Here is a 21,007-nt window from a genome sequence, read left to right as displayed (position 1 = left end):
CAAAAAAACAATAAAAATCAACCCTGAAGAAACGGCTCCACGATCCTTAACGTGCATCTTGCACATGACTTCTCCTTTTTGGGGCTGAGAATTGGAAAATCCCATTTTTTTTCAGTTTTCTATGTTGTTTTACCCTTTGCAATGCTTGTAACTTTACGGCATTTGCAAGATTACAGCTGAATCCCCAGATCAAGAATGAAGCTTTCTTGGCCAATCGCGGTTTTCTACACATTTCTTTGCTTTTTCGCATCTGGGTCATTTTCTTCTATTGAGAATTTTCATCAAGCGTAAGACTTTTTTCAGAGATTTTTTGTATATACCCTTTTTGTTCATGATCTTACTCTTGAGTTATTTGGCTTTAAAAATCCTTGTGTTTTCTTGTGATCTGTGGTAATGTTACTGTAAATTGTTTTGCCCAGTGAGGCATATGCTCAAACAATGAGAATGCACATTGTGAAGTTGGGTTTGTTTCTTTTTATTGTTTCTTGGCTGTTAACATGTTTAAGTGTAATGCCCATCTAGGACTGATTGAACCAGCACTGATGTTTATCCGTGATATTCATATGGTGGGGTTCAGTTTTTAACTTTATAAGCTAGTTGGGATGGGCTATACCAATCCTATCTCTACAGCTTAGACAGATAGAACATGAATACTCAGAGTCTTTGCTGTATACTGTTTCTTTTGTGTTTGTGTTAGAAATTAGATTATTTATTCGTACTATGTCTGATGAGCAATGTTGTCTCATCAAGCCTTGGTTAGTTAAATGTAAATAATTTGTTTGTCATTTCTGTGTATGGATGCATGTACATAGTTTTCTATCTTTCTATTGTTACTGGAATGCTGGTTGCTGTTTCAACATATAGCTATCTTTCTGCTTGACAGGTTTCCTATTATAGAGCCTGATCCAGGTCACACAAAACTTCGCCTTTCAAGAGAAGGATTGGAGGCAATTGAGAAGATAACTACACCCATTGCAGCTGTTGCTGTAGGTTTTGCATTTGTATCTGGCATCAGTTATAACCTGTCATTTTTTAGGAATAATAAGTTATCATCTCCTGCACAGCTCTATGGAAGTCTGAGTCTCCCTGTTATTGCTAGGAAGTTTCAGTTATTATGTTTAAGGGTTGCTTGTTTCAGTTTCAGTTATACTTGGTTTGACTTACGTGGTGTTCAGATTACCGCATTGATTAAAAAAAATATTCGAAATAACTGTTTTGAAGTGGAAAACTGTAATAATTAGTTGGTAAGGTTTCTGCATCAAGTTTTATTACTTTCCATTTTAGAAAAAAATTGCATCAATTTGAAATGATCTTGAATAGATGTAATTCATATTTGTCTAACTGTGAAAGGGAGAAGTAAGAAAAAAAGGAAGTGAAAAATTCTCTATTGAAAAGAAAAAGGTCACTTTTTTCTTTACAGAATAGTCCAAGAAGGAAATTAGGTTACTTTTACTGGCACGCAGGGAGTACTGTTAGCTGCTTCTTCTTTTTTTGGAATCTTGCATGCACCAGTTTTGATTATCAAGTATCTGTCTTTTTGTGCAACTGAATATGGTTTTCTTGGAGAAGTTTCTAGCGGAGCTGTTTCTTACCTAAATTTTGTTTGCCAGCAGTGTCTTTTCTGGTATATTGACATTTCTGCAAAATGTTTGACCAGGTAATTGGTCCATATCGTTCGGGAAAATCATTTACTCTTAATCAGCTCCTTTCCCTGTCTTGTGATGAAGGTGCGGTGCCCTATATTTTTGATAGCTGATGTCACTTTATTTGTTAGTTGTTAAAGTTTGCTGTTACCTTGGTGGCTGCAAGGTTTTTCTGCAGGTTTTTAAGCAACTGATTAATGGAGTTCTACTTTTGCAGGTTTTGGTGTTGGGCATATGCGTGATACAAAGACAAAAGGTCATATGCAAGATTTTTCTGGATACTGTTGTTTCATTAGGAGATCTGGACATCATTTAACTTCCTCCTTTCCTTTTCTTTCAGGGATATGGGTTTGGGGTACTCCAGTAGAGATGGATATCAATGGAGTAAAAACTTCTGTTTTTTACCTTGACACAGAAGGTTTTGAAAGCATTGGAAAATCTAATGTATACGATGACCGGTAATATGCTAATCTTCAGATGCCGCAGTCTACCATATACATCTGACTAAACATGGTTGTTTCTTGATGCTTTCTTGTTTCTCAGGATTTTTGCCCTTGCAGCTGTTATGAGTTCTGTGCTTATATATAATCTCCCTGAGACGGTCTGTTACTCTGCCTATAATATCCACTCTCTTTCTATGAAATTGTACAGATTAATCCTAATTTAAATTTATATTCAGGGCATGACAATATAAGTTGTTGAAACATGTAAAATTTGAACAGAACCCGATTGGTTATTAGTTGTCCCTGAAGTGTTGACTGATGAAATATGGAGAATGTATTCCCTCTATAGAGATGAGTCGTGGGAGAAGGGTATCAATTATTATCTCACAAAACTATGTGACAGCCATTCCTATGAAAGAGGGGTGTGAGGAAGGGTTGGGGATGGACAAACCATGTTTTAGATAGGTTATTTCTCTCTCAAACTATAATCAGGCTTAGTTTCTTGATAGTGAGGCATCTGCATGATATAAGTTGTTGAAACATGTAAAATTTGAACAGAACCCGATTGGTTATTAGTTGTCCCTGAAGTGTTGACTGATGAAATATGGAGAATGTATTTGAGTCGTGGGAGAAGGGTATCGATTATTATCTCACAAAACTATGTGACAGCCATTCCTATGAAAGAGGGGTGTGAGGAAGGGTTGGGGATGGACAAACCATGTTTTAGATAGGTTATTTCTCTCTCAAACTATAATCAGGCTTAGTTTCTTGATAGTGAGGCATCTGCATGATATTGTTCTCTGCTTCAAAACTACTTTATTCTTCCTCTATCCATCTCAAAAAGTAAAAGAATGAAAGCGAAATACTTCCTTCTGTTTTGCTGTATAAAGATGTTGCTTAACACTTAACAGATTATGGAATGAGTATGCAATTTTAAATTACAGGATAGATCAAGAACTTCAATTCTTGCTGAACTATTGAATCTGACTGCATAATGTAATGATGATGATGTACTCAGACAATTAAGCTATCATAAGAAAGCTTGGCTCCATGTATTTCCTCAAGTGTATGGTGAGTTTAAAGTAAGTATTAGAACATTTAAAACCTGGGTTAGTAAAATAGAAAAGAAAAAAGCAAATCATAACATGTATAACCATATACATTTATCCCAAAAAAGGAACATGTGCAAACTGTTACAATAGGAATAGGTTTATACAATCTTATTAGAATAGTAATAGGTATATACAATCCTACTTAGAATAGAAACAATAATAGCAATAGTAACAGGAATAATATATAGTGTCCTACTTAGAAAAGGATTGTATTGCAGTGTCCTAGTTGGAAAAGATGTCTATTGTAGTGTCTATAAATAGGGTCTCTTTGTAATAATGTAAACAACAACAATTCAACAATAATCTTCTCCTAAATTTCTCACATAGTATCAGAGCCTCTACGATCTTGGTAAACAATCAAAGAGCTTCCGCTGCCGGCGGGAGGCTATTATCCATATATGCCACCCGTCCGGCCAATGATTATGTTAGCAAAAGTTGGGTCATCGTGTATCTTTTCGGTTACTATTTACTTATATCTAATTTGTGTAGCACTGTGCCATCATTCCGGTGACTACTTTCTTATATCTAATTTGTGTAGCACTGTGCCATCATTCCGGTGACTACTTTTCATATTTAATTTGTGTAACACCGTGCCATCATTCGGATGACTACTTTTTCATAATTAATTTGTGTAGCAACCGTGCCATCATTCCGGTGACTACTTTTTCATAATTAATTTGTGTAGCACCGTGCCATCAATCCGGTGACTACCTTTTTTTTGCATATCTGATTTGCGTAGCACCGTGCATCTCTCCGGACTACTTTTCATATTTAATTTGTGTAGTACCATTGATTTTTCCGAACTACTTTCTCATATCTGAGTTGCATAGCATCATTTGTCTTTTCAGTGACTCCTTAGATTTGATTTGCATAGTTCCATTCGTCTTTCCGGTGACTCCTCAAATCTGATTTGCGTAGGGTTGTGCCATCATTCCAACCCTACTATTTTTTAGATTGTGACCACTTTTAGCCATCAAATCTAATACTCCGGCATATGAGCCTGTCCGGCCAATTTTTCGGTGACTTGTTTAATATCGACTCATCTATTGATTCCAACATGATCCATATACTTAACACTAGATTTTGAGCACTTTGTTGCTCAGGGGGAGTTTAGTAGCCTTGTATGTCGATTATGTGAGTCACTCTATGGTCTGAAATAGTCTTTGCAAGCTTGGTTTGGGAAGTTCCAACAGTGTAATTTTATCACTCTGTGTTTTATCGGCATTATTTATCAAATTCAGTATTTCATGAGAAGACCAAACACATTGAGATTGATTATCAATTTTGTGAAGTCGAGTGATCAACTTGCAGATATCTCACCAAGCCTCTCATCGGTCCTTGTGTTAATTACATTTGTAACAAGCTAGGTGCATGAATTGTATGCACTAGCTTGAGGGGGAGTGTTAGAATAGGAATAGGTTTATACAATCCTATTAGAATAGTAATAGGTATACCGTATATACAATCCTACTTAGAATAGAAACAATAATAGCAATAGTAATAGGAATAATATATAGTGTCCTACTTAGAAAAGGATTGTATTGTAGTGTCCTAGTTGGAAAAGGTGTCTATTGTAGTGTCTATAAATAGGGTCTCTCCGTAATAATGTAAACAACAACAATTCAATAATATTCTTCTCCTATATTTCTCACAAAAACAACATCCTAAGTTCATAGATCAAAAAATTACACAAACATTTGAGAGAATTTGAAAGAAGGAAAAAACTTTTTCTTGGTATTATTGGTGGAGAAAAACTAAGATGCCAATTAGAAATATAGTGATAACGTAGTTGGTTTGCGTAAGCATTACTTTTGGGGGTAAATTGGTCTATTCAATAACTATTTGCCAAATTGTGATTAAACATTAAGGGGTTGTTTGGTAGCTGGTTGGAATTATGCAGACATTAGTTATGTGGGTAATGGTTATGTAGGTATTAGTTATTCCATCTTTTACTCCGCATAAGATAATACACCAATTCACTCATAACTTATGCATGTATTAGTTATGCAGGTTTCTAAATTGCAGACCAAACGTCGTATTAATTTATACATTTATAACTTATTTCTTAACTCGCTACCAAGCGTTGTATAACTTGATCATAAACTGATACATGAATAGGTTAATTCCTTACTAGATACCAAACGATCCCTAAGGGTGTAAGTGTTATAACTCCCCAAGGGTGTGATTTATGACGCTTGGAGAGTTATTTTGTGATGTTGATACTTAGCTGAAAAGCAGGGTTTGACGCTGATGTTAGATAACATCTTGTTTTCCTATGCGTCTGTCATTATCCAGAATAGCTTCTGGTCTTTGTACGTTTGCAAGCTCAATAAAGTGGGATGAGAACCACAGGAGACAGGGTTCAAATTCCAATCAAGGCAATTAAGTCCTTGGTCATTTCTTCCTATTTGTCCAAGTCTAGGTGGGTAAAGTTACCCAAGACATGAGTCAGTGGGAGGTAGCAGATACCTGGTAGAATAGGTGCATGCAACTTGCGCGTATACCATTTTTACAAAAAATAGAAAGGAAGGAATAAATGTTACATTGGCAACCTTCGGGGATACAAGATGTATACAAAGCAAAAATAACTATATGCGTCAAAGAAATTAAGTGAATAGATGCGTTCCTTCAGTAACAATATAAGCTTTTAGATGAGGCTTTCACGAAATGCGTCATGAATCAGAGAAAACATAGGTCTTAAGTTCAAGTCTTGCTGTCATCCTTGGTTAAAAACAGTTCATGTGCTTGACCAATGAATTTTTTTTGGCTCACATGTGGATTAAGCTTTTAGGTGAGACATTCACACTAGAAATGTGTTACATTCGATGAGTATCACCGTATAAGTTCTCAAGAGATGCAAAAATGATGTTTTAAATTTGGGAGGCAGTTGTTTCCTTCCCAAAAGCACTTCTATTCCTCCTTCTCTAAATAGTCCATATCACATGCTGAGTAACTTTGGTCCTGTCACTATTTCTTCCCTCTATTCCTTGCCTTCCATTTTCTGACTGCCTCTGGTAGTTACTCCCTCCATCCCATTTTAGATGGTGCACTTTCCTTTTTAGTTTTGCCCAAAAGAATGTCACCGAAACAATTTAACTTTAAATTTTCCTTTTATCCTTAATGATTTGATTTAGAGCCACACAAATATCTAAGGATTGTTTTAAACCGCAAGTTTCAAAAGTAAACACCGTGCCAAGTCAAATGGTGCCACATAAAATGGGATGGAGGGACAAAATATAGTATCAAGTTCTATAGTGTTGGGGCAATATTGAAGTCCCTCCAATTTTCTAGCTTCCCAATCAGCTCATAGTTCAAAATACTTAACTTCTCAGGTGACTGGGTACTCAAATAGCTCCATGTGGAAGCTCTTCCTCTCTCTTACAAGAAGTATATCATATAATGACTTGAGGTGAAGCTCCCATGTCCTTTTGCTGTCCCTTTCCATCTCCATCAGATCCTTCTTTCATATGAATGAGATGAACCAATTATTTAGCAAGTCTTTTAACTCCCACTAATTTAGTGCTCTTCTAAAACGAATGTCCCGAATAAAATAGCATCTTCATACCCTGATCCCTGAGGCCACATTCTCAGCCGTTGCACTGTTGTAATCTGCAACGGGAAGCAATTTTCTATCCTTAAAGTTCCCCTCCAGAGAACACCATCATTCCAAAAATTTATGTTTCTATTTGTTTTAGAAAAAAATAGCAAACTTAACGTTCTTGCTAAATCTGCCAACCTCTTCAAAATCTCCTCCCAAAAGGTGAGGTAGCCTCCTAGATTTTCCACTTCCCCTTTTTATTAGTACTTATCCTCTGTCATCATCCTCATAAGGATTTCTCTTCTCATCTTCCACAATCACTTGCCTGTAGTGCCTCGTTAAAGGCCTTTAGCAGTCTTATTCCCAGTACCCCGACATCTACAGGTGAAGTGGAGTAACCCTATTCAACAAGCGGAATCTTCCGACACCAAGATTTCTTCCCCAAATAAGGTTTCTTGCAGCTTTTGATTTTTTCTGTAAGAGAGGCTGGAATAGGAGAGTGACACATGTAATAGGTAGAAAGTTATGAATTTTTTTGTAGTTAGCAGAATTTAACATTTTTTTATCTAACTTCTCGTCGTACTTTCTTGTGTCTTGGGATTTTTATGACATTCCCCCTTTGAATAGATAATTGATAGGAATGGGCATTTTTATGTCCTTTTTGAATTACTGCAAATATTGATATTACAATTGATGTGGATAATGGATTTCTTGAATGTATTTACAAGTATCATTAGTGAGGATAACCATAGGATGTATGAGATGTAGTGGATCGTTCTGAATTGAGCATTTGTTTGAGGAAAAATGGCACAAGTTCTGCAGTTAGAAAAAAAAAATGGCCATAAGTTTTGATACTCAAAGCACATTGATATAGCTTCTAGTAGGTTTTTAGGTGGTAAAGAAGCATGCACAATAATGTCCTGAGAGGATGGGACTATACTGAACAGCCTCATACATTTAACAACCATGTCATCATAAATTTCTTGAGAGATATTATTTTGTCTATAGACATGATGGGACGAGAAGGTAGAGGATCACACTAGCCAGTGATGTCAATGGCAAACAACGTAAAAAAGTATCAAGATTTGTTACTTCTACAAGTGTAAAGCACAACTAAAGCACGTGGTTTAGTGAAAAATGCACGGATGAAGAAAAAAAAAAGAATGTAAATGAACAAAAACTACACTTCAACCAAAGAGATATGGAATGGAGTAGTGGAAAGATGTGAGAAAAGATTGTCTAGGTGGAAGTCTCAATATTTATCAAGAGGTGGTAGATTAGTGCTGATTAACTCAGTCCTGGATGCATTACCAACTTACTTAATGTCAGTTTTTCCCCTTCCAGCAAAGGTGGAAGAAAGAATTGATGCTCTGAGAAGGAATTTTTTGTGGCACGGTGAGAAGGAATATAAAGGTTTCCACCTAGTCGAATGGAAGACACTGCTACTATCCGAGAAGCAAGGAGGATTGGCAATCAAAAATATTAGAAAGCAGAACAAAAGTCTTCTCATGAAGTGGCTGTGGAGATTTCCTTTAGAAGATCAATCTTTGTGGGGTAGGGTGATCCAGGCCAAATATGGGAAGGAAGGACCCTGGAAGACTAAGGAAGTGACATCCACATATGGAACCAGTTTGTGGAGATCAATTAGAAACTTATGGCATGGTTTCTATGCAAAAACTGAATGTAATGTGAACAATGGGAGGAAGATCAGGTTTTGGGAAGATAACTGGTTAGGGAATGGAAGCCTCAAACGCTTGTTCCCGGATATTCATCACCTGAACCAACAACAAGAGTCGACTCTTTATGAAGTTTGGTCTGAACATGGATGGAACCTTACCTACAGAAGACTGATGCAAGACTGGGAGGTGGAAAGATTGGCTGAATTTTATGGAACACTTGATCAGTTCTTAGGATTCAAGGATGGAGAAGACACTCTTAAATGGAAATGTCATAATAAAGGTTTATTCACTGTTAGTTCTGCATATAGAATTATGAATCAGATGGGATCCCAAGTTAACTTTCTGCCTTGGAAGCTTATATGGAAGGTTAAAATACCATATAAAGTGGTAGTTTTTACTTGGTTGGTGGTGAAAGAGGCTGTACTTACACAAGAGAATCTTATGAAGAGGGGAATACAAATGTGCCCAAGATGCTGTTTTTGTGAGCAGGTTGCAGAGACAATTAATCATCTGTTCTTACATTGTAAAGTGGCTGGCCAGCTGTGGAAATTGTTTACTAGCTTCAGAGGTATAAGTTGGACTGTTCCAGGGAGAACAGGACAGGCTCTAGAAAGCTGGAATATGGAGGGCAGTGGCAGCACAGACAAGAGTAGATGGAAAATTGTCCCAGCTGTTATTTGGTGGACCATATGGAAAGAAAGGAATTCTAGGAATTTTGATAACAAGAGCAGCCCTCTGCACAAGATTAAAATGAACTGCATTATCACTTTTTGCTATTGGTGTAGTTCAGAGTATATAGATGACCCTGTGGCTATTGTAGACATTCTAGGGTCCTTATAAAGATGAAAGGAGGATCTAGGGATAGCTTCTCTTTTTTCTTCTTTTCTTTTCTTTATCTTTTGTTTATGCCCGACACACATGTGTGGAGGGACGATATGATGTAAATTTTGGATACCAGCTTTGAGCTGATGATTGATATACAAATGTTACCTTTATCAAAAAAAAAAAAAAAAACTACACTTCAATCTCGCTTGGATGATGTCAGTTATATGCATACTTAATACCCATTTTGCTTGATCATAAATCAACTAGTTTTATGCTGGCAATCAACCTATTGCAATTTTTTTAATCTAGGCTCGGGACTGACAATGCGTGCTCGCACGTGATGCAAAACATACATAGGCAGAGTTTAAAAAAAATATAAATGTAGTGCAAAAGAAAAGGTTATAAACGCAAATAATGATTATGTGGACAAAGTATTTGAAAATTTTGCATTGGCAAATATGGAGTTAAACCTTGTCAATCAAGTTCAAACCTACTTCTAATACCTGATTCAGATGCAAATACAACTTTAAGTTTCTAGTTCATATTTAATGACTACCTCTTTTGTACTAAAACTAAACTTCCTCTTACTAACCACCTATATATTTATCTATAACATTTTCTCTTAACAAGTAAATGCATCACTTTATTTAGTGCCGCTCTCTTCATGAAAGAGCTCATGTCTCTGAGACATGTGTTAGTGCCTGCACTGAAATGCCATTTAAGGGTGCCTCAGACATCACTAGCATTGGCATGCAAGTATTTAATCATTTCAAATTATCTTATGTGAATGTTCACTGTACTTGGGTTTCTTATTCAGTGATGCTGAAATAATTTTGACAGTAAAACCATTGCCAGCAAACTTTGTTGGAGTGAAATATTATACACATGAATGAACTTAATGCTTTGGATGTACCTATTGAGGGTGGATACTGTCTTACCTGAAATGATCAGCTCTTATACAACAGTTACTGTAATAGAGAATAATACTCCTCATTTTCCTCTGATAAGCTCTTTTGTTCATGTGTAGTGAGTCTTCTGACTCATACTGTGATTGAGATAACAGAATAGAACTTGACAGCAACTGATGCTTCTATCATCTGCTGATAACATTTTATGATTTAAAATGCTAATGTGGCAAACTTCTGGTTTCCATTTGTGTTATAGCATTAGTGCGATTTAGTCCTCATGTTTTCTTAAACATATAATACTTTTGTTCGTTTCAGTGTGTGCTTTCAGGATCTCATAAGGCGGAAACTGAAAGATTAATGATCACAAACCTAAACACCCAAATGAGTATTTATTTACTTCTTTTTTTGTTTTTCGAGCAAGGAAGTCCTGAAAATGTGTGGCAAAAATAATTGAAGGTGTCGTGCTCAGGGGCAGTCTGGTCCGTGCCCCTGGTGAGGTGTGATTGTTATCGTAAGTCTTGCTTTGACTGCGATGAGCTTTGCAAAAGAGCTTATTTGGTTAGGTAGAATATGACTTCTGACTCCAAGCAAGCCTACCCTACCTGAGAAAAGTTCAGCTAGTGATGTGGCCTCTTGTCGATACTACTAGTTCTATGCGAAAAATCCCATTCAGGATTGCTGTTATGGGTTCGATAAATCCAATAGCTTAGGTCTCAAACCCTGTATTTGCATTGAAAAATTCATTTAATATGGACAAACAATCTATTTAGAATCCAGTAAACAGAAAGAATTGTGATTCAGACAGTGTTACTGAAAGAAAAATGCACAAACAAGCTCTAAGGTCTGTTGGGGCTTCAAGTGCGAATAAAGCGTGAGCTTTAAAGAAAAAAGACGCAAAGGGAGAAAAAAAATACAAATATATATGTTTTGTCCAAATGTCAATGGTTTAGTACCGCCTCTTTGGAAGAGGCTCATTGGCAAGGAAAAGTATGCCTGAGAGCCTTGAAGATGATACTAAATAGCACATTAAGCGATGTGAAGCATTCAACCTATTTAGAGCTTTACTTCGGGGCTTAAATGCGCTTTTGGAGTGCCTTTGACAACACTGGATTCAGAACCCATAAACTAAATCTCATGGCTCCACATCTGCATGTGTTAAGTGGAGAACACGCCAACATGGTGAACGAGAATAACCATACACTCTACTAACTAAATGCGCTATTAATGTTGTCTTGATATTACTAGTCAAGATAGAAATAGAAAACCTCACCACCCAAATGATTGATTGTTCTTACATTTATATTTTTTAAATCCTAGCTGAGGCAAAAAAAGTATTAGGTGATTTCTTTTCATCTGTCTAAGCCTTAGTGGTCGACTTACTCGGTACTTACACTGGTGGGAGGTAGCTGCTATGCGATAAAATAGTTGAAGTGCATGCGAGCTGGTCTGGACACCACCATCTAACTGAATAATAATTGAAGGTCTCATGTGCTAATTGGGAAACATGTCAGCATGGGGACTTAACCCAATTACACATGGATGAAAAATGCAATTTTTACTTACTAATAAACTAGAGATGGGTTGTGTGTAATTTGCATTTCTTTGTTCTTTTGACAAGTACAAACAATATATTGAAGTATATAATGTTGACATTTTACTCCAATGTTGGAGTTATCCAAGGTAAATAGGTGATGCACAACATTAATTGATGAAGAGTCGTGTTATAAAGAGCGAGCAAAATATAACTGCTATCATGTAGAAATTTTCTTTAAGCTCATTTAATCACACAAGTGGCGAGCAAGTGGTAGAAGATAACCAACAAATGTAATGGTTGACTACCCATTTGTATAAAAATCAGTTGTTGCTCTACCTATTCTTGTCTACATATTGGTCGGACAACTGTTAAGTCATCCTAATATGGTTAAAGCTTTGGCCCTGAGAGTGGTAGCTTATTTCCTGCCCTATTTTCTTTAATGTATAAGGGCTCTCCCTAATCATATATTTTTTTTGCGCTGTGTTGTATGCTTTAGATACGTGAAGCTGACATATCCCGGCTGTCATTCGCTGTTGAACTTGCGGAGGAGTTCTATGGAAGGTTCAACTCTAACTAGTTGTTTCAAAAGTTTCTAGTTTATGTTTGACCTTTGGTTTCTTGTTCAGCTTCACGTTCTCTCTGCTTCTTTTCTGACTCTCTGTTGTTTCATCCTTGTATCTCTTCTCTCCTTGTGGCCAGAGTAAAGGTAAGCATTTTTGGAGTCATGAAGCCTATTATATATCTGCCTCATTGAAAGGGGCAACGAAAGAAGAGTTACTTAACAAGTTATATGACATGCTCAGTTGATGGATGTTGTGTAGGGGCAAGATGTTGCGTTTGAACCTGCAAAGCTACTTTGGCTCATCCAACGTGATTTTCTGCGTAAGTAGGGAAATGATGCCTCAAAACTTCTTCAGTGCAATTGCTTGACATTTGTGAATGTGACATCCTTTATGGACTTGGGGATGTAAATGAACAAAATGAACTGAAGTGCTTAATATTATCTGCTTAATGTACAATTATCACAAGAGTTTTCGCAGTACTCTTCCATCTAATAACAAAATGCTTTTGTTTCTGTTCCTTCTGTTGTAATTTCTCTGAGCTTGTACCTTTTACAGAAGGAAAATCTGTGCAAGAAATGGTTGATGAAGCTCTAAGACGTGTCCCTAATAGCAATGGTTAGTTCAATTACCTTTATATGCATGCTTAATAAATAACTATGAAGCCTAGTATATGCTAACTATGGTTGCCTCTTCTGTTACCACAGGTGATAAAAATATTGATCAGGTGCTCTTTGTTGTACTCTTGAGTTCTGCACATGATGAAGAAACTTGACTAAATGGATTAGTTTTGATTGTAATGCATGGTTTCAGGTGAATCAGATTCGAGATTCTTTAGCCATAATGGGTGATAATAGCACAGCCTTCAGCTTACCACAAGTATGGCCTAACTACTTCTGTTCTTTGATCTTGTTCTTCTTCCTTGAGTTTTGCATTTCACAGCTTAGTGCAGTAAACTGTCATTTCAATAATTTTGTGACTGCAACAATCACGAGATGTTATATCTTAACCTAAAGAAAGCGTCCTTTATAATTCTAGATAAATATTGTTCCGCTACATGATCTGTGCACCTTTTGGGATGTATTATTTCTCTACGCTGTCCATGTGCACCTTTTTTACTGGTGCAAGGATCCAGGCTATTATATCATCTATCTCCACTCTTCTTATGATCATGGTATCTTGCTTTTGAAGAAGATGCCATTAGTTTTATCTTTTCTTGGTAACTTTGTTAGAAAATAGTCCAGGAACCACCTGAATACATCGAGCATGCACCGATGCCGCCAACAAGATGTCCACCCAGCCATCCGACGATAATAGGAAGTAGCCTACTCTACTATTAAATTTCACACTACTTCCTGATCTCCTTAAATCATATTGATAGCTAGTTTCCACACTCTTCAACTACAACCTGCTTACATCCCTTTCCGGCAATGGCCTGCTATAACTTTGCTCCTAATCCTTGATCAATAAACTATGCTCCTAAGTTGACTTAGATTAGTGCTGTCTGCTCCTTACCAATATTAGTTTAATCTGAATTTTCTTTCATGTTATCCTTGTGTATATCGCAATGTGACTAGCACTAAGGGTGTGGCCTAGTGGTCAATGAGGTGGGTGCAAACCTTGGAGACCAGGTTCAAATCCTAGCAAAGACAAAAAACACCAGGTGATATCTTCCCACCTATCTAAGTCTTGGTAGGAAGAGTTATTTGGTACCTATACTGGTGTGGCAGGAACCTAGAGGAATAGTTGAAGTGCGCACAAGTTGGCTCGACCACCACTGTTTTTTAAAAATATGTATCTCAATGTACATTGTACTATATTTACTAGATTCTCCAACTCCAGTTTCTTCTCTTTTTTTTTTTTTTGGATAAGTTAAGATTTTCCAACTCTTTTCTCTTCCGTTATTCCTTTTGGTTTTAATTTTGATCAAGGATGATTGCTCATTGTTGATAAACATATTTTATTTTGATAGGAAGTTACCATTACTCAAACGTTTGAGGTTACACTATTTTCACTGAATTTTACTTTTTCAGTTTCTTTGTCCATATAATTGTTGTTTGGTTTGTAGTTATTTTCTCCTGGATTATTCTCTCCACACACACACACACGTGCATGCACACAACACACATTAGTTTGCTAAAATTCTTCCCACTTTTTTTAATCCAATAAATAGCCACCAAGACATTAAAAGGAATATGATGTAGGTGTCTCTAACATGTCGGTACTCTTTTTCCAATAAAATTTTATCCACAAGGAAGTCATTGTTTGGTGTTTGATTCCTAGAAAAAGAGCTGGGTAAGGAGAGGAGGCAGCAAGAGTCAGAGGAGATGGTGGAGGTTAATACCATCATGTATATGGTGGTCAGTTTGGAAGGAAAGGAATGGTAGATGTTTTGAAAATAGATCCAATTCCATTCACAAGGTCAAATGGAATTGTATAGTATCCTTACTTTTTTGGTGTAAACAGTTGTGTATAGTAGATACAGAACAAATTGTAGATTTGATAGGAAGCTTGTAACTGACACTTTTTGGTGGTGACCAGCATGCCCTTAATGCTGAAGAATACAATCTTACCAGTTTAAAAAAAAAAATTTTTTTGAGGAGAACTTATTCCATCAAAAAGCTGAAAATCCTTTGCAACTATTCCAACTCTTATTTAGAGTTTATTATCAATCTTTAACACTCAAAAGTTTCATTAGATTGTCTAAATAGAAGTGCTATCCAATTTGCTGATATTATTATCAAGCTTTAATAAATATTTCCTTCTAAAATTAAACTGGAAAACATTTTCCAAAAAAGCATTTTCAAGGAAAACATTTTCCTTCATACCAAACACACCCCTCGTCCTTTCTTTTATACCCAATTCTCCTCCCATTGGTTTCTTCAATGCTGTCACCAATGTTGTCTCTACTGTTGCCCATTTTCAGATGCTATCAGCCTATCACTACCTCTACCATCTCAACTTCCTGCACTTACAGCTGCTATTTCCTGCCCATTTATTCTTCTCTTTCCCTCCTGAAAGCTCCCTTAGCTCTCTAAATCAGCCATTTATCTATGCCTCCAGTCTCACTTCCTTTTTGATATCCCCGTAGTCCGAGCTGACATGATATGCTTCCAATTGACACTCTCCATTCAGAAATGCAAAGTAACCGATGACTGACTAGGCTTCAAAAAATCAGCATAACTCAGATCTACAACCGCATTTTGGGAATTCAGTCAATGATAAATACACTGTATTTGGCAGCAAAGCCCATCAGGAGAGCTCCTGTAAAGAAAGATTGTCAAGGTCACTGCCGTAGTATAACAGGGGCCAATCTAGTCAGAGGTCTGGCAGCCACTGACAAATCAATGAGAAAATAAGAGGGGGCAAGATACAAAGAGAGAAAATAAAATTGGGTTTAACTTTTCTAGTATGGTTATTATTTTGCTAGGAGTTGGAATAAGAAAGTGAACTCAACTGCTAATCTACTAATAGCAAAACCCTGTTCACACATTCATCATTTTCTCTTCATTTGCAACTTTCTTTGTAAAATCATGTGCTTTTTGGATGCGCTTTATAGCAGACCTTGGCACTTTTCGTTTGTGATAAAACATTGGTTTGCTTAAGCAAGTCACGGCATACAATTATAGCATCATATTGGACTCTCCCCCCACTCCCACTCCCACCCCCTCTTGTTTCCAGAAGCAGGTGGGGATTTAAGAGAAGTGGGGAACCAATTTTTTTCTTTTGAGAATTGGTAAACATTGTATTCTTCAGCATTAAGGATATGCTGGGGACCTTTAAAAAATTCAGAAAAGAACAAAAAACATAATACTTACAAGGATCCTAAGAGTTCTAAAAGTTGATCTGATTCCTCTAATCCTATCTCTTTACACCAAAAATATAGAGATACAATGCAATTCCATTTAACCTTGTGAATGGAATTGGATATATCTTCAAAATTCCTACTATTCCTCTCCTTCCACACTGTCCACCAAATGCAATGTGGAATCAAATTCCACCAGGTCTTCTGTCTCTTGCTACCTCCTCTCCTGATCCAACAACTAAGTAAATCAGCTGTATGTTCGGGCATAGTCCATTTCACTTCTAAATAGTTGAGAAACATGGACCATATTTCTGCTGTGAAAGTACAATGTAAGAATAGGTGACTGTTAGTTTCCCCCGTCTTTCCACATAAAGAGCACCACGGAAGTATGATCTTTCTTTTCTTCCTCAAGACTTCATGTGTCAAGCATGCCTTTCATGGGGAACCAATTAAACTTATATGTGGTCATTGAATGTCCATAAGTGTAGGTGGTTGCTAAACGATGGCTTTATCATCTCCTAGACTCCTACCTGGCAAACCCCATCTACCCTTTCCCCAGAAAATGAAGGAAAACAATTTTTGTTTGTTATGTAGTTGCATTGGTATTTTGGATAGTACAGATACATGCTAAGGTATTATAGCAAACTTGGTATGCCTTTAGATTTGAGCATTTTGTATAAGAACTTCCCATAGTGATAGAATAAGATATAATAACATGCATATTTCTTTTACAGCCCCATCTTCAGCGCACAAAGCTTTGTGACATGAAGGACGCTGAGCTTGATCCTCTCTATGTCAAGAAGAGGGAGCGATTAAAAGAAGTTGTAACATCTATTATTCGTCCAAAAATTGTCCAGGGTAAATCTCTCAACGGGAAGCAGTTCGTATCTTTCCTTGAGCAGGTGATTGTCCATCGATTGTCCTGATTGTAATCAATTGCTTTTGTATACTTATGACCTTTTTTAACCTTCGCTCTTAAATGACAACTTTGTTTCTAGATTCTTGATGCGTTGAATAAAGGGGAGATTCCATCCACAGGGTCCCTTGTGGAAGTTTTCAACAAGGGTATCCTGGAGCGGTGTCTAAAACTGTACAATGAGAGGATGGCTAAATTGGTTTTGCCAATGTCTGGGGAGTCTTTGCAAAAGGCTCATGTAGAGCACAGACAGGCAGCGATGAACGTCTTTGATGAACAGCATTTTGGTCGTCACCATGCAAAAAAATCAGTTGATAAATTGGATGAAGAGATTGAAAAGGTTTTAATTGATTACAACAAGCATAGTCTTATGTAATTCTCAATTTTTTGCTTATTGCCACATCAATTGCAGGTGTACAAGAATATAATGCTGGCGAATGAATATCAATCCTCAAAGCTGTGTGAGGCCCTGTATACTAGATGTGAGGACAAAATGGACCATCTTCAGGTCCTCAGACTTCCTTCGATGGCAAAGTTCAATGCTGGCTTCATCCAGTGTAACCAAAGCTTTCACGGTGAATGTGTCGGACCTTCTAAAATCAACTATGAGAAGCGGATGATGAAGGTTTAATATATTTAGTTTTAGTACTTGCTTGTTTTTTATCAACAAGATTTTTCTCAATATACTGAGTGTACACTTCAGCCCTTACGATAATGTTGCATTTGGTTGTGTTGGTGGGAGGTTGAGGAAGAGAAAGAAATAGGATGTGTTTTATCAGGAAGCCCCTATCTTAAGTAACGGACAGTATACTATTGAACCCAAAAGGTGAACCATGGATTAAAACTTTACCATCTGCTGGTGAATATGTAGGTTAGTTGCATCATGCTGGATCAACAGATGAGAAAAAACCCATTCAGGAAGCTAAGCAAATATACATTTTTACTTATAATTGACTATACAAATCTGGATACTGAACAGACAGAAACCATAGTATCTTTGCAGTAAATGAAAATATCCTTTCCACCATCCCTTATCCCTGGAAATTAGTCAAAAAATGTCTAGTAATGTTGTTGCTTTTGAATTCTTGCTTTGATATTCACTAGTTGCACAGCCTCTCTTGAATATGGACATTATTCGTCACATCAATGTTCTTGTATGAACTCATTTGCCTGCTCCTCCTCTTCCAGTAGGTTTTCTTTCTGGACCAGTTAACATTAGTAGACTGTAGACTACATCCCCCTTCCAGTTAAAAAAGACAAAAAGGGCATTAGAAAGAGTCGTGGTCTGAAAACTTGTAGGCAGCCTTTGGAATCAATTTAGCTGGAGGTGACTTCTATTTGCTCTCTCGGTGAATATTTTGTTGAAATTAAGAAACAGGAGTTTCACGTCTCTCGCTTCCTCTCTATTACTTTATGTGCAGAGTAACTCTGCGAAACTGATTTGCCAGTTTTATTATTAAGACTATGCTAGCAATAACATAGGAAAATTCCTTACCTGTCCATGTAGAAACAAGAGTCAGATGATAAATTATCCTTTACTGTCCAATGTATAAACAAGAGTCAGATGATAAATTATCATTTGAATTAAGCAGTATCAGTATCAGTCTTCGTCTCCAGATTTACCCGTTTGTCTTGTTTATACATACTTATTAAAAAAAATTTTGTGATGTTTTGCATTACTCCGACTACGTTGCTGTTTTTTTTCCTTTCCCGTTGTCCATTTCATATGGCCTACAATGAATTGTGTATATCTACAAATTATGCAGATGTTAGAGAAGTCAAAGTCTTCATTTATTAAGGACTATAATCACAGACTCTTTAATTGGTTGGTGGCTTTCTCACTGTTCATGGTGGTGGTCGGGCGGTTCGTCATAAAGTTTATTTTGGTCGAGATTGGCGCATGGATACTTTTTATTTTCTTAGAAACATATACAAGAATGTTTTGGTCTGCAGAGTCACTTTACTATAATCCAGTGTGGCATTTTATTGTAGCTGCTTGGGAAACGCTCGTGTATAGTCCAATCCTTGATCTGGACAGGTACGAAATACCTTTTTATTCTAAAATTCTGTTACTTTCAAGTATCCTTTGTGAACTTTTTTGTTATTTGGTTACAATTTATTAGTAATTAAAGCAGTACAAGAGGGTTGCTCTCTTTTCTTCTTTTTGTGATGATCAGTAGAAGCAATACAAGATTTATAGCAGCCATTAGACTTGCCTCTCCAGACTAAGTTTTTGAAGCAAAGTTTCTTTCTTTTATAGCATAGTCTTTGATAATGAGTTTGAGATTGTATTGCGTATCAGGGCATATGCTTTTTCAATAGTCGAACTGTGAAAGAATTTTCTGTAGCTTGATGTGAGAGTAGTATGAGCTGACATGACCTGGACTGAGGATGCTTTATAATATTTCCTTTCCTATGTTGTTTACTGCTGCAGGTGGGCAATTCCTGTGTGTGTAATGGCTGTAATATTTGTGGTTTATTGGCGATGTTATGGGAGACGGAAACACGGCCCCATGTTGTTGTTACCCATGTACAGCAATCCTAAAGACCGACATAGAACAGAATAGTCAAATGGCAGCTTATCATGTCCATCCAATCACCGCGAATAGTTAAATGGCAGCTTATCATGTCCATTTAATCAGCGCGAGCTTTATGTTTTTACTTCAAAAGCACGCGAGGTTTGGATATTTGTACCTCAGTATACCCAGTTCAATATGTTGTGAGAACCAGAAGAAGATCTAAACAGGTTCTTGAGCTTTGTTGTAAAAGTTGGAAATATCTGTATCTTTATCATTCATTAACTTTTACTGTAAAACTGGAGTAATTATTTTTCAACAATTATAAGATGTAGTCAGAGAATTTTACATGATGACTTTAGTTTTTATGGTTGTGTATACTAGCAGCCACATATATTTAGGTGTTAAAGGGATTTATGAGATCATTCGTATTTTACCTTGATTGCAAGTAAGTTTTTTAGCCCATATTCTGAGTTTGTTACTGTTTTAGCCCATTTTTGTGTATAAACACAATTCATACATTATTATATACTTGTTTTTTGGTCCAATGCTATGTCGAAATGTTGCAAGATATAAAGTTAAGAGATGATAAAATATCTCATTTAAAGAAGTTAAGATCCTTTTAAACAGAATATGTTTGTTGAATGTCATTATTGATGGTTCTTTTATACAATCCAGGAAGCACATATTCTATTAATAAGGAATTATTCATTTATGCTAGTGACATAAATGTTTGATTAGAAAGAGATTAAATTACAAAAAAGCAGTATTGTTATATATTTTCTAGCAAAACTAGATTCTTTGGTACTAGATACTAGATGCCTAAAATGTCTTGTTAACAATAATCCAGGCTGAGTCTATATATAATGTTAAATGTTAACGATATTGTATTAATTAGCATATTTTTAAAAACGATAGCTTGTTTCAATTAGCTCAATAACTTTATAATACATAATAATTTGACTGCATGAATACGTTTACAAACATGAAAATTATGTAAAAGCCTTGCATATTTTCCTCAAGGAAATGCATTTTTGGTCTTTATTTTCTCTCTATTGATGTATCTTTTAGTCACTTCTTGGATTTGCTACGAGGTTTTAGCAGTTGTTTGAATTTTAGCAGGGAAATAGTTATATTTTAATGTGGAAATATTCCTACTGACATACAAAAAAAAAAAAAAAAACTGAACGTATGAATCATTCCTTGATTTTGAACTTATAAAGGTTTGGACTTCCTGAATCCTTTCTTGGTTTTGAAATTCAAGTAATTTCTTGAACCCTGTGAATCGTTCCTTGGATTTTCAACTTGTTAATCCTTCATATTCAAGCAATGTTTGACTTGTTTCATATTTTCGTTGGGGATATTTACATCCAAATTTTATTCATGTCAAAAGAATATGGTTAAATGTTTATTAAGAACTTTTCAAATAGTGGTTAATATTCGATAGGAGGTGTTAAAAATAGCTACTTACCTAATTCATCTGTGTTCTTATGTCAGTTTTTATCTATTAACAAACTCTCTATTATTA

The 21,007-nt window shown here is 36.3% G+C and overlaps 1 protein-coding gene across 1 annotated transcript; it reads left to right on the top strand.

The window, feature by feature from the left end:
* Nucleotides 1-19,833, top strand: LOC125811299 (uncharacterized). The gene is made up of 17 exons (XM_049490809.1): nt 1-287; nt 884-986; nt 1,658-1,727; nt 1,861-1,899; nt 1,984-2,101; nt 2,187-2,244; nt 12,179-12,243; nt 12,382-12,388; nt 12,504-12,564; nt 12,801-12,860; nt 12,950-12,969; nt 13,056-13,121; nt 16,782-16,949; nt 17,046-17,303; nt 17,376-17,588; nt 18,730-19,001; nt 19,398-19,833. The coding sequence occupies exons 1-17, from the start codon at nt 196-198 to the stop codon at nt 19,528-19,530; spliced, it is 1,803 nt and encodes a 600-aa protein (XP_049346766.1). The 5' UTR covers nt 1-195; the 3' UTR covers nt 19,531-19,833.
* Nucleotides 19,834-21,007: the final 1,174 nt, after the last annotated feature.

The sequence above is a fragment of the Solanum verrucosum genome, unplaced genomic scaffold (genome assembly GCF_900185275.1).
Source record: "Solanum verrucosum unplaced genomic scaffold, falcon-dt-bn FXZP01000235.1, whole genome shotgun sequence".
Classification (NCBI taxonomy): domain Eukaryota; kingdom Viridiplantae; phylum Streptophyta; class Magnoliopsida; order Solanales; family Solanaceae; genus Solanum; species Solanum verrucosum.
This window is presented reverse-complemented; position numbering and strand designations above follow the sequence as displayed.

What these genes read in the sequence shown, in the direction of transcription:
- LOC125811299 (XM_049490809.1), top strand. Translation starts at nt 196, where the DNA reads ATGAAGCTTTCTTGGCCAATCGCGGTTTTCTACACATTTCTTTGCTTT. An exon ending in CATCCAACGTGATTTTCTGC is followed by an intron (nt 12,565 to 12,800) that starts GTAAGTAGGGAA and finishes TACCTTTTACAG; the next exon opens with AAGGAAAATCTGTGCAAGAA. An exon ending in TCGTATCTTTCCTTGAGCAG is followed by an intron (nt 16,950 to 17,045) that starts GTGATTGTCCAT and finishes CTTTGTTTCTAG; the next exon opens with ATTCTTGATGCGTTGAATAA.